This window comes from Camponotus floridanus, unplaced genomic scaffold (genome assembly GCF_003227725.1).
Source record: "Camponotus floridanus strain SB8 unplaced genomic scaffold, Cflo_v7.5 scaffold131, whole genome shotgun sequence".
NCBI lineage: Eukaryota > Metazoa > Arthropoda > Insecta > Hymenoptera > Formicidae > Camponotus > Camponotus floridanus.
Window position 1 is genome coordinate 467,581 of NW_020229250.1, and position 13,355 is coordinate 480,935.

Here is a 13,355-nt window from a genome sequence, read left to right on the forward strand (position 1 = left end):
ATCGTGCGTTCTGCAAATAATTCAAACGAGATACTTATAGAGGCAGCTTTATTATGGCGGGCTTTTTTACGCCCGCACAATCGTTATGTAAAATCTCATTTATTATAAAATATGCCGCGTATTTTTTTTCATTACCTTGAAATTCTCAGGTAAGCAACAAAATCAAAAAACTCGCACTCAACATCTTTGCGAGTAATACCTTTCGACATTGATCGCTTTGGGAAGCAACATTTCTCACTTCGGTCTCTGAAAGTTTTTTTTTTGTGCAATATAAAATTTCCAAAAATATTGATAAAGCTTATCGAGATGAAAAATTGAAAAAAATTCTGTGAACAGTACGATATATTTTTTTTTTCGCATTGGATTTAATATGACTAAATGGACTCTTTAATCATTGATTTAATTTTAAGATATCTGTAAAAAAAATGAGAAGAGGATAAGATGTCCTTCTTTCCTCGACCGTATTCATGCTCTCACCGTATTCATAATATTGCGGTGATTCTGTCGATTCGTCTTCACATTCCTCGGTGGCTGATCTAATCCTTACGATTTCCTGCCTTTCGCGTTCACCGACCTTACCTCCGAATGGCACGTAACCGGACCTCACAACGCGACTCTTGGATTCGCTTCTGACGGCGGCTGCGACCTGGAAAACGCGGCAAAAGTTTCGTCCTTCAACACTAACCGTAATCGTAGATCTCGCTGGGTTCCTCGTTCACCATTTCTTCTTCGTTTTCGTCCTGTTCTTCGGTCTCTTCGTCCACATTTTTGTCCTCCTCGTCACCTTCGTCTTCCTCCTCCTCCTCTTCCTCCTCATCTTCCTCTTCTTCATCTTCATTTTCGTTGTCCTTTACAGCTGAGCGATAAGATCTGTTCTCGTCAAGCTTATTTTGAAATTGATGACGTTTTCGTACGACATTATAATCATTGTCACGATACGCCTGTTTGATCCAGCGTGGATGTTCTAAAAGACGACGTCGTAATGATGGCTCAAAACTCTCGTAAACTTTAGCTTCTACATATGGGACATGTCCGTGAATGTTTTCGTTCACGATCGTTGCAGAGAATCTTGCTGGAAAGTCCCAATCGAGCGCATCGTCGACAATACAAATGTGTGACAGAACTAAAAATGACGATAAGAGAACAAATAGAAACATAGCCTCAGCTTTAGCATTATCGATTGATAGCGATGCGACTGAATATAGTGTAATTAGATTCATCATACACATGCAATGCAATCGAATACAATCGCGAGCCACTTGAGATAACTTCATCAGATATACTTGACACACAGATCAAAATCAATTGTTATATAATTACCTTAATTTACTTTATGAATAAAATATTACAATTATGTATTATAATCAATATACCCAATACACAATTATATATTTTCTCTAAATAATATATATATAATATTATATAATAGATATTTTTATATATTATTTCCCTTTTCTATATATCTTCATATATAAAGAAGTATAATATTATTTCTTGCATTATATTGGCGAGTACTTAATTGGTTGTTAAAGCAAGTTTTGCACAATGTAGGAAAAATAACTGTTTTGTATAAAAATGTAAACATTTTAAAGCTACAACCAATGCATGTCTAACATGGATTCTTGCATCAATTGCTTTCAAATCTAAACAGGATTTCTTTCCAGGTACGTTTTTGTCACAATGTCAGTGCGACATTGGTTTAAATCTATATAGGTCAGATTAGTGCAGCCTACTACAGGACACCTATAAATATAATAAAAATACAATATAATATGCTATGGTAGAATACTTCAATATCTAGCATTATAAAAAACAACACACCTGGTGTTTTTATTTTTTTCTAACATTGCGATAAGACTTGCTTTATCGTATACATGACCACAGGCTGCATTTTTTACTGGATTGGTCATTCTTGTTTTCGAAATTGGATCAATCACGTTTATATCAAGACCTGTCAATTGTAAATCCGCATCTGTGTCGTCCAACTCGTTACTCGGTGTGTCTTCATTAGCTAAAAAATTTATATTATTCTCAAGTTAATAATATATCGAAAATAAACTTGAATTTCTAGTTTAACAATTACCTTGATGCAATACTTCAATCTGCCGATCATATTCCAAGAGCCTATTATATTCTGATAAATCAACTTGAATGTTAAATATAGCTTCTTTATACTCCTATTGCAAATACAAACATTCTAAAAATCTTATAAAATAAACTCGAAACCCTTTTCGGGTTAAATTTGCTTTACCTTTATAATGTCTTCAACATTTTTAGCTTCTGGATCAAACGTGAGTTCGAGTTGTTCTTTGATTTTACTTGCAGCCAATATTCTTGCAGATTCGCTACAACTTTCTTTTAAGATACTTCTCAATTCTTCCAATGTTTTCTTTTTCTCTTCTTCATTAACTGAAAGAAAAAAAGAATATATAAACCTTAATATCTTGGGATAGATTCTATATCTTTGTTTCTACTACTGTATTCTTTTATTTCAAACGAAATGAATATAAAAATAAAATGAATAAATATGAAATAAAAAATATTAATAAATATAAAATATAAAATATAAAATGAAGATACTGAAAAAAAATTTTTATTCCTATTAAAATGATTCTTAACCTCACTAGAATCTTACCGTAGTATTTCATAATATTATCTGCTGTTTTAAAAAAACAATCGTCAAGAGTTTCAATCATTTGATTAGACTGTGCCATTTTGTATAATATTCTGATCGTTCACAGAATACATCGAGCTGTTAAATTTCTTTCCAACACCTTCAGCCGGTTAGTAAACAAATCGACGCCATCAAACAATCTTGATTGATGAAAACTTTTTGAATGAAATATAATATCGCGAAAGAGATTTATTCTATTAGCTACATCAATCTCTCAATAATCTTTTGTATCTAATTAATCTTTTTATATAATTTACATAAATTGATATTTATAAATTTTTTGTTGCACACTACATATTTTATACATCGCGTCAAATTCATACTTGATAACTCGATTTGTGTGCATTTGATCCAACTTCAGCTGCGACTTGCATAGATTACATCTAACTTGTTTGCATAGATGCATAATGCATAGAAAAATCATCGACCAATCATTCGTCTAGAACGAAGGAGACAACAAGATGGCATCCTACACATTAGACATTTCATTGGTTAATTTCTTTACGCACATGCATTAAGGTGCAATTTCATTGACGCTAGAAACCAGCGGCAAATTAAAATCACTAGACTTTCTTTAGATTTGGCGTCAATAAAATAAAGTTCAAACAGTTTCAACTTTTTCAATGTGTAAAGCGGCCTTTTCAATGACGCTACTTTTTAGCGTCAATGAAATTGCACCTTAACAGTTGGCAGCCCTACGAGATAGGCTGTGCAGCACTGCGCGTATATAAAATAAATTTGAAATCGCTTCTAGCCTAACCATCTTCACGCGATCGACTTTATTTGAATTGCACGGCATCGCATCAAATTATGATGCAGCGCCGATTTGTTCGAACGTAATTCGGGACATCGCGATGCTGTATAAGCGTCGAATGAGCACGAATTGTCACGCAAATATGATAAATCACATCTACTCACCGTTCACCGGCTGTTCCACAGGCCGCTCCACTCGTTCGCCTCGGGACGTCCCATTCCGATCTTGATGCACACGATATCATCAACGCGAACGCGCGACACTTTATTCGGCACTCCCGATATTCGCTCGCATCCGATAATCATCATCAAGGGCGCAAATAATGCGACGCAACTTCGCTCCATCTTCGCGATGACGCCATCACTGAATGTCGTCAAAAATCGCTGTCGCGCGTTTCCATCGACACACTATAAAAGTCCCGCGATCATTCTTCGACACTTTCGACGCTCGTTCACTCGCGATATTCGTTTAAAAACGGTTAAAAGACACGAAAAATGCGGACGTACGACGATCCGTGTAACTGCGTATGACTCCAAGTCACGTATGACGCGTATGACGTAGCTATGACGTGTATGACGTAGCAGTCACGCGCCAACATGGCGGCCGAACCAGTGCGCACTGGTTCGGCCGCCATGTTGGCGCGTGACGTCACTGCGACGTCATACGCGTCATACGTGACTTGAAGTCATACGCAGTTACACGGATCGTCGTACGTCCGCATTTTTCGTGTCTTTTAATCGTTTTTAAACGAATATCGCGAGTGAAAGAGCGTCGAAAGTATCCAAGGATGATCGCGCGACTTTCATAATATGTCGGTGAAAGTGCGCGACAGCTATTTTTCACAGTTCAGTGATAGCGCGATCGCGAAGATGGAGCGAAGTCGCGTCGCGTTATTTGCGCCCTTGATGATGATTATCGGATACGAGCGAATATCGGGAGTGCCGAATAAAGTGTCGCGCGTTCGCGTTGATGATATCGTGTGCATCAAGATCGGAATGGGACGTCCCGAGGCGAGCGAGTGGAGCGGCCTGTGGAACAGCCGGTGAACGGTGAGTAGATGTGATTTATCATATTTGCGTGACAATTCGTGCTCATTCGATGCTTATACAGCATCGCGATGTCCCGAATTACATTCGAACAAATCGGCGCCGCATCATAATTCGATACGATGCCGTGCAATTCAAATAAAGTCGATCGCGTGAAGATAGTTAGGCTAGAAGCGATTTCAAATTTATTTTATATACGCGCAGTGCTGCACAGCCTATCTCGTAGGGCTGCCAACTGTTAAACGATAAATTTTTTCGATCTAACTTAACCTAACCTCTCAGTGCTTTGGATGTCGAATGTAAACGCAAGCGTATGCTGCCTGGATTTTATCATGCTTTCAAAAATAATATTTAATTATTTCATTAATGTATTACATTTTATTACGTAGTATATTAATCGTATGAAATATGCAGTTTTACACATTTTAATGAGAAGCATATAATATAATTGGTTAGGTTAGATTAAATTAAAACAAGCTGCTGTGATTCATTTAACGTAATAGGATTAATTTGACGAATGTGCAGCTGTTGAAGTTACATGATATTTGTTGACACATTTTTAAAGTAATCATGAGTGTCTTATCTCATCTTGATTATATGAAATTAAAATATAAAATATTTATGTATTCCACATTAACGTTATTCATTACAAGTACTATATTACTTTTCTTATATCTCAATCATATTTCATCGATGAAGCTTTTCATATGTCGCAGACAATATGATACTGTGTGTGGAATTTTACACAGGTAATACATGGCACAAAAATAATTTGTTCTCAAGTATTGTGCGCATTTCTCAAAAATAAATCAAATTAAATTATTTTAAGTAGGATCCAAAAATCACTACATGCCAGGATCGTATCTTATTATAACTGCAATATTATCACCTTTTAATATGTGTGCGCAGTATTACATACATAAAATATATAAATTTATTTGAAACGTATGGAAATCTTTATCTTATATATAATATTTATGATATAAAAGAAAATTGCAACTCTAATGAAACAGAGCGGTGGAATAATTGGTTGATCCTGGTCTACAATATTTATCCTTTTTTCATCATTAGATTTTTGGTGCTTTTTTTATTATACAGATGTTATCTGTAAATATAGTACTTGTAATGTTGCTTCTGTATCACTGTAAGCACACAAAGTGATAGCATTTGCAGGTAATTATGTTATACTTATATATCATAAGAAAGAGAAAATAAAATTAAAGTTGAATACTGAATGTGCTCTAAAGTAAATCTCATCCAAATAAATAAATGCATAAATGTGCGCCCCACATTCCTCATGAAAAAAATACATAATATTAATTTTTATGTATTATTATTTTTAGATTTTTATTCTTTTAAATTCTCTAGATGCACTTTTCATTTCTCCTCTCTTTCTTTCCAACTACTAAATATAGATCTATCATTTTTAATATAGATCTGTCATTTTTAGTGTACATTATTGCAGTAAGTGGAATAAAGAGCAAATCTTTTGGCGCATTTAAAATGTACAGGAAAGTTTTATCTGATGCGTTTTTTTCAATAGAAAAATATCTGAAAAAAATGCATACGTCTTTTTTAATCTCAGTCTTTCTAAATAAAAATTAGAATAATAAATTTGCAAAATAATTTGCTTTAATATATTTTTATTGCAAACATATGAAGCAAAGTGCTCAAGGTGCATCACTATGAAAACATCGATAGAATAAAAAATAGATCGCATACAAAAAAATTAAAATATTTACATTACATATTTGATATTTCTGCAAATATTTCCATTATTTTGAGATTGATTTGTTTCATGATATATTGCAATAATTAAAGTATGATTTCTGATATAATCTGCCATGAGACTGCAGAGAAAGCCAGCTTTAATTCTTTATTTTGTTCAATATTTTTAATAATATAATAATTAAATTAAAGTTCTATGAAAATATGCTTGAAATACTAAATAAAAAAGATTGTTTCTTATGTACAACCTTATACCTTATAGTTTAAGTAAACAAAAAATTATTGTTAATAATATACATATATAAATTGATAATTAAATAAAACAATTAATTAATTAATCGACACAATCCATGTTTTTTTTAGCTTTATGTCTAACACATATATATATATATATATATATATATATATATATATATGTATATGATATATATTTTTATAAATAAAAAATGTTTCTTTCTAATATAAATTAAATAAAAAGTATAATATGCCTTTAAATGCTTTATATACATACCTGTTGCAATAAACCAATAAAGAATGCTTTTACATTCCTCCTTGTACTTTGGCATACATATCCTTTATGCCAATTATCTCGCAACATGCTTTTATCGCATGATGACAAACAAGCTCATTATCCTTCATGAATTTTCTTTACAAATATTTTTATATCCTCAAACTGTGTAAAGAAATCATGTAACACTGAAAAATACAAAGTGATATTAAAAGAAAAGAAATAAATTTTATATTATATAGTATTGACAATTATTTTCTTACCAGTGTATTCCTTATATGTAGGAATATACATTAGTCTTTGACCAACCCTATTTTTAACCGTCTTTAGGGATTTTTAACCGTCTTTAGGGATGCTTTGGCTTTTGATAACGCAAATCCAGCTAATCCATTTCCATTTCCGGTTACTATAAATGAACTGATTCTATTCTTACGTGCTAAATTACCGGTCATACAAGTTATCATTTTGTTTTCCAAAATCCAGGTTTCAAAATTTTCAATGTATCTACAGAAAACAAAGATATTAATTATATAAGATTTTAATATTTAGAACTGAAACATAAAAAAAAATTGAAAATAGACATCGTATCACATGATTTTTGTATGTGTGTGATTTAACCATTATAATCTAATAATAGCATAAAGATTAACCTTTTCCAATAAGATCTGATTCAATGCTTCTGCCATCCATTGTAACACTCGTCCAACCACATTCCAATGGCGATAATTTTATTTGCATCGGTCTGGTCTGACTTTGTGGTAATTCCATAAGTTTTTGCTTTCTTTCAAGATTTACAAGCAGTTTTTGCTGTTGAATTAATTCTTTTCCTCTAAACACAGGAGTGTTTAGACCAGGAAATTGTATCGGAATTTTTCCCATGCCAATAATTTGCTCTTTATTTAGGAGCTTTCTCTTTTCACTACTCTTCTTGCTCTATCTCTGCATCTTCCTGCATTACTGATACTTGTCACACCCTTTCATAATTCATCTTCAGGTCCTATAGAACAAAAGCACAGTGAAATACAAATTATTTTCTACTGTAAATATAAACTATTATCACAATGCTATATCCATAAAAGTTCTACTTACTATTCGCAAAAAATATAGAGTTTCTCACATTATTTAATAAAGTGACTATTTTTAATAAATGTGAATGACTGACAAGCAATAAATTAAACAATATTAAACAATAATATACCTGAAAAAAATTTCATAATTTTATTGGAGTTAAATTGATAAATTAATTTTAAATACACATTATATGTTAATTACATATAATGATTTAGAGACAATGATATATTTCATTTGCGTTACCATTGTTTATAGATTGAACATTTTTTATCAAATTATTTACAACTCTAAATATGTAGCATACGACAAGCCATTTTTAAAATCTATAAAACAAACAACAAAGTTGTTCATAGTTTTCACTCTTTTTTTTGTCATAGCTGCTTTTAGGCGATCTTAAAGTCACTAGATTAACAAAGTATCCGGCTTTAGGTTATCCCTGAAAGGACGATGCATCCTCTATAAACATAAAAATATGAACTTAAAGTGCAATTTCATTGACGCTAAAAAGTAGCGTCAATGAAATTGCACCTTTATGCATCTGGATAGGGCCTAATTATTTTTAGGGGTAAAAGTTGATACAGAAAAATTCACCTCGAGTTGCGGGTCTAAAAACATTTCGTCGATGACGCAATAGAAAATGCGCGCGAATAAAAGGAAGGGAGTACTTTGAATCTACCATTCAAATCGAAGTGGATTACTGAAAAGTGAAAGTAGTTAGCCTTTGCCTTTCGTTTTTTTATTTGGCACGCATGCTAATCGTATCAGAGCAACTGTATCCATCATGAGAAACATCACGGTTTTCTTCGCACTCTTGGTAAGCTCTCTGTTTCAATTCTTTGTTCTTTTAAACTTCAAAAGATACGATTACAGACGATTACAAACAATTAAACATCTACGCTCTCGATTAAAAAAATTTATAAAATTTAATTTTAAAAATTTTACACTTGAAAAGTTAACATGATGCAATTATATGATATACAATATGTATGTATCTCATGTATTCTTACAATCTCACAATCATTTTCACAAGATATTTGCAATACACGTACTTTTATTAGAATTTTAATCAGATATTAATAATCTGAATTATCTGATGTTATCATATTCTTGATTAAATTTCTGCGACTTTTAGATTTTTAATTGATTTGAATTGCTGTATCTCTGTCGACCAATAGCGTAGCCCGTCTTATATGGTTAGATTTTCCCCTCCGTTCTCTGTCCTTCGGTATTTAACGCTTTTTTTATCTTGTTTTATCTAAAGTCTATGAAATCTTAACCACTTGTTGCAAATTATTACATAAGTAAACTGACATCAACTACATCCTTTTCGTCGGTTATTTCGTCCGCTGAATTGATATCGATTTTAATTTATATATTTCTTTCAACGTATTTGCTTTATCTCGTTCTTTTTCTACGAGTTCATCGAGAAGATTCTGCGAAAAATTGAGTACGTATTCATTATAATTTTCGTTGTGATTGCTATTAGACATATGTTATTCGATTAGTGCCACGTTTTTTTGAAAGTTAAATTACTCGTAGCAAATAGTTAAAGAAGCATTTAATTAAAGATGATAGCTTATCTTTGTGAAAATTAAGTTTCCCGCCAATATACGATATTATGGATTACATAAGCATTTATCGTTACATGTTAATTATATTTGTACACAATTGATATTTTCATACAAATGTATGCTAGTCACGATGATATTGTCGCAAAATTAATACACGCTAGTTTAATCTGCGCTTAATAAAAGGTAATTTCATATTTTATATTGTTAACGGTATCTAATGTTTAAATTTTTAACTGATATGTGTGTGTTTGAACAAGAAGCAATTTATCATTAATTAGTTTTGCTTATCTCATATGTTATCTAGATGCTAGCGAGAGTCTGTTTCCTGACAATAGCAAGTAAAGCTGCTTCGTTTAATACAGTAAGAAATATCCAAAACATTGCTGGAATGTCAAAATTTGATCTTCCCAATCGCCTCAAGGGCAGTGAGAAATCTGTCTGGTAAATAATAATATTATTGTAACAAATTTTTTTCATAATAAGTAAAAGTATATGAAAACTTATCATATCGCTTATATTTATTTGATTAGGGTGGAATATATCCAGCTCGCTCTGCAGTACAAGCCGTTGAATTTGGGCCAGGGATTTCCAGATTATTATGCTCCGGAGAATGTAACTAATGCTTTGGCTGCGATTGCCAAAAGTGAAAATCCACTTTTGCAACAGTATACTAGAGGATTTGTAAGTATCTGCTTATTAATTTTTTAATTTAATTTATATATTTGTTCATAAATTACAAATATATTATCAATATAATTGTTAGCGATAAACAATATCCATGTTTTATATATACATATATATGAAATAAGCAATGATAAAACTATTTTCATTTATCTATTATAGCATACATGTAAGAAATTTTATATTTTATTGCTAAATACATTGCAGGGTCATCCAAGATTAGTGAATGCAATTGCAAAATTCTACTCTAAGCTCATTAATCGTGACTTGGATCCAAACAAAGAAGTGATAGTTACTGCTGGTGCTTATGAAGCATTATATGCGACTTTACAAGGTCATACCAATCCTGGAGATGAGTGGATCATTATCGAGCCCTTCTTTGATTGTTATGTACCTATGGTACAAAGTGCTGAGGGAATTCCCAGATACATAGCATTAAAACCGGTAAACATTTTGAATAATGCAAGCCAAAATTTTTTACACACACACACACACACACACACACACACACACACACATATATATATATATATATTTCATATATATATATATATATATATATATATATATATATATATATATATAAAATTTATAATATTTACATCTCTGTTTTTACAGAAATCTACATCGGGTATAGTATCTTCTGGTGATTGGGTATTCGATAGAGAAGAGTTGGAGAGTCTTTTTAACAATAAGACTAAAGGCATAATTATCAATACTCCAAATAATCCGACAGGAAAGGTATTTACATTGGACGAATTACAATTTATTGCCAATCTCGCGAAGAAATGGAATACTCTTGTAGTTGCAGATGAAGTTTATGAGCATATTATTTATGAACCGTACAAGCACATAAGAATTGGTAAGAATTATACTATTTAATTAATAATATGGATTTTTAAATCTTGAACATTGTTTAAAAGATTTATTTTTATTTCTTATTTTAAACAGCAACATTGCCTGATATGTACGAACGTACAATCACAATCGGATCGGCGGGCAAAACATTCAGCGTTACAGGCTGGAAAATAGGCTGGGCCTATGGACCAGCGAATTTGCTATATAATCTGCAAGTTATACATCAGAACTCTGTATACACCTGTACCACACCAATTCAAGTAATTTCCTCTAAAATGAAAATAATGTTTCTTAATTGTGTAATTTAATTATACTCTTTAATAAAAATTAATTATCTTTATTTCCATTGAAGGAAGCGGTAGCTATTGGATTCGAATTGGAAATGGAACGCCTTGATCAACCCGACTGCTACTTTCATAGTTTGGCATTGGAGCTGTTACCAAAACGCGATTATATGGCGAAATTCCTTCAGGAAATTGGTATGGTACCGACGATACCCGAGGGTGGATACTTTATGCTCGCCAATTGGTCTCCTTTGGAGAATAAAGTAAAGCTACAAGAAGAAACGGACGAGAACAAGGATTACAAATTTACTAAATGGATGACGAAAAATGTTGGCCTTCAAGGTATTCCTCCCTCAGCGTTTTACAGTCCTGAACACAAACATCTGGGAGAGGACTATGTGCGATACTGTTTTATAAAGGTAAATGCTATAACTATAATTTATATATATATGTATATATATATATATATATATATATATATATATATAGTTACATATATATATATATATATATATATATATATATATATATATAACTATAATTAAAAAGACATACGTTTGTTAAATATCAATTCAATTGTATTTTAACAGAAAGACGAAAATTTGAAGGCGGCTGGTGATATCTTGAAAAAATGGGTGTCTAAATCGAAAATTTAATTGAAATTATATACATATATACATATATATTGTGTACAATATATGTGTATATGAGTATGCACGTTTGTATATTTATTGACTATTGATACTTGTCTCGTATTTTGCACTGACTTAATATTTTGTACATTGCTTCTATATGAACTTATTAGAAATAATTAGAAAGATGTCACAATAGAGATTTTTATTTCTGAAAGCATATATAGTTCATAATAGCAATGTCCTCTTCGTCACATGTATATGTAAATATACTTATAATCTTAAATTTGCATGCACATAAATTTTATAAATTTTTTGTAAGATATATCGCGTGATTCATATGCGATTCAGTAATGTATTTTGTAATTATTGGACAACATCGTATCATTACGAAATCGATTTACAAGTCGGAGTCTCCTTGAAGCCATTTTTTGGCATCTGTCGAGTCTGCTCCGAATGTTTTACCGCATCTATAAAATATTGTTGAAAAAAATATGTCTTTTATATTAAGATCCTCGGATCCTTGAGAATCCTCTTTTCTGTGCAGAATCATTTGAATCCTTGGATCCTGATTTTTCGAATATTTAGACATCTTGATATCCGCATCCTTCAATTCTCGTATCATTTATATCATATAAATTAATTGATTAAACTTGCCTGAATATCGCTCCAGGAATATGTCCGAGATAATTCGGTATCATTCCTACGTGTTTATGATAAATCTCAGAAGCTGGATAAGTAACGGTGGATCAGGAGAAATAACTGTCATCGGTTCGTATTCCATATTCTGTCTCTCTCGACAACTTGTAAAATCGCGTAATAGACTGTCATACGATGAAACAATTGATTTTTCCGAAATATGCATAACCATGAGGAACATGAGTCGCGTATCCTTTACAGAATAGAGCTATGATAACTATTTTTTAGTAAATGTTTTCTAAATTGTTTTTAAATTGCCTTATGCAAAACTAAATAAAGTGCAAATCTAAACGTTATATACATTATTATTGAAATAATTTATATAGAAAAATTGGAAAATATATATACAATTTATTTATTATACATATATTATACATATATTATACATATATTATACATATATTTTATAAATAATATAAATTATTCAAATTTTATAAAATTATATAATTATAAAATTATATCACAATAACGAGATATATTAAGATTGCAATTATTACAGATAATAATTAATATAATCATAGTTACTTCTCGCGTTTTCACGGATGAAGGAATACCATGTACTGTTTTTGGCCATTCGAAAGGTTCATTTTATTTAATTATTAGTGATCATGCAAATACCGTATTACGGGAGAATAGAATTATGTTTTGCAGATAACCCGCAAATATCTGCTTTAACATACATTTCATGGAAGAAATTTGTAACAACTTACGAAAACAATTGAAATAACGTTCTCTCTCTCTCTCTCTTCTCCTCTCTCTCTCTCTCTCTCTCTCTCTCTCTCTCTCTTCTCCTCTCTCTCTCTCTCTCTCTCTCTCTTCTCTCTCTCTCTCTCTCTCTCTCTCTCTCTC

The 13,355-nt window shown here is 31.6% G+C and overlaps 2 protein-coding genes, 1 long non-coding RNA gene and 1 pseudogene across 10 annotated transcripts; 1 reads left to right on the top strand and 3 right to left on the bottom strand.

Moving 5' to 3' along the window:
- Positions 1–31: 31 nt before the first annotated feature.
- LOC109610092 lies at positions 32–1,321 on the bottom strand (annotated as a pseudogene).
- A 137-nt stretch (positions 1,322–1,458) lies between these two features.
- LOC105252538 (E3 SUMO-protein ligase NSE2) lies at positions 1,459–3,158 on the bottom strand. Its single transcript, XM_011259952.3, has 5 exons — positions 2,636–3,158; positions 2,252–2,409; positions 2,084–2,177; positions 1,822–2,011; positions 1,459–1,743 (listed from the first exon to the last, which is right to left on the bottom strand). The coding sequence occupies exons 1-5, from the start codon at positions 2,712–2,714 to the stop codon at positions 1,644–1,646; spliced, it is 621 nt and encodes a 206-aa protein (XP_011258254.1). The 5' UTR covers positions 2,715–3,158; the 3' UTR covers positions 1,459–1,643.
- Positions 3,159–5,558: 2,400 nt separating this feature from the next.
- Positions 5,559–8,050, bottom strand: LOC112637105. 6 transcript variants are annotated; one of them, XR_003122409.1, is made up of 5 exons: positions 7,800–7,874; positions 7,361–7,707; positions 6,974–7,214; positions 6,714–6,898; positions 5,559–5,579 (listed from the first exon to the last, which is right to left on the bottom strand). It is a non-coding gene; the product is annotated as an uncharacterized LOC112637105 (long non-coding RNA). The 6 variants fall into 6 exon arrangements; XR_003122411.1 differs by lacking the exon at positions 7,800–7,874 and adding an exon at positions 8,025–8,050 and having other exon boundaries at positions 5,577–5,616; XR_003122410.1 differs by lacking the exon at positions 7,800–7,874 and adding an exon at positions 7,909–7,989 and having other exon boundaries at positions 5,577–5,616.
- A 385-nt stretch (positions 8,051–8,435) lies between these two features.
- LOC105252539 (kynurenine--oxoglutarate transaminase 3) lies at positions 8,436–12,298 on the top strand. 3 transcript variants are annotated; one of them, XM_011259953.3, is made up of 8 exons: positions 8,436–8,595; positions 9,657–9,793; positions 9,883–10,033; positions 10,241–10,477; positions 10,652–10,895; positions 10,985–11,151; positions 11,244–11,594; positions 11,766–12,298. In XM_011259953.3, the coding sequence occupies exons 1-8, from the start codon at positions 8,563–8,565 to the stop codon at positions 11,829–11,831; spliced, it is 1,386 nt and encodes a 461-aa protein (XP_011258255.1). In that variant the 5' UTR covers positions 8,436–8,562; the 3' UTR covers positions 11,832–12,298. The 3 variants fall into 3 exon arrangements, with proteins under 3 accessions (XP_011258255.1, XP_011258258.1, XP_011258256.1); XM_011259956.3 differs by lacking the exon at positions 8,436–8,595 and adding an exon at positions 9,035–9,228; XM_011259954.3 differs by lacking the exon at positions 8,436–8,595 and adding an exon at positions 9,356–9,535.
- The last annotated feature ends 1,057 nt before the right edge of the window (positions 12,299–13,355 follow it).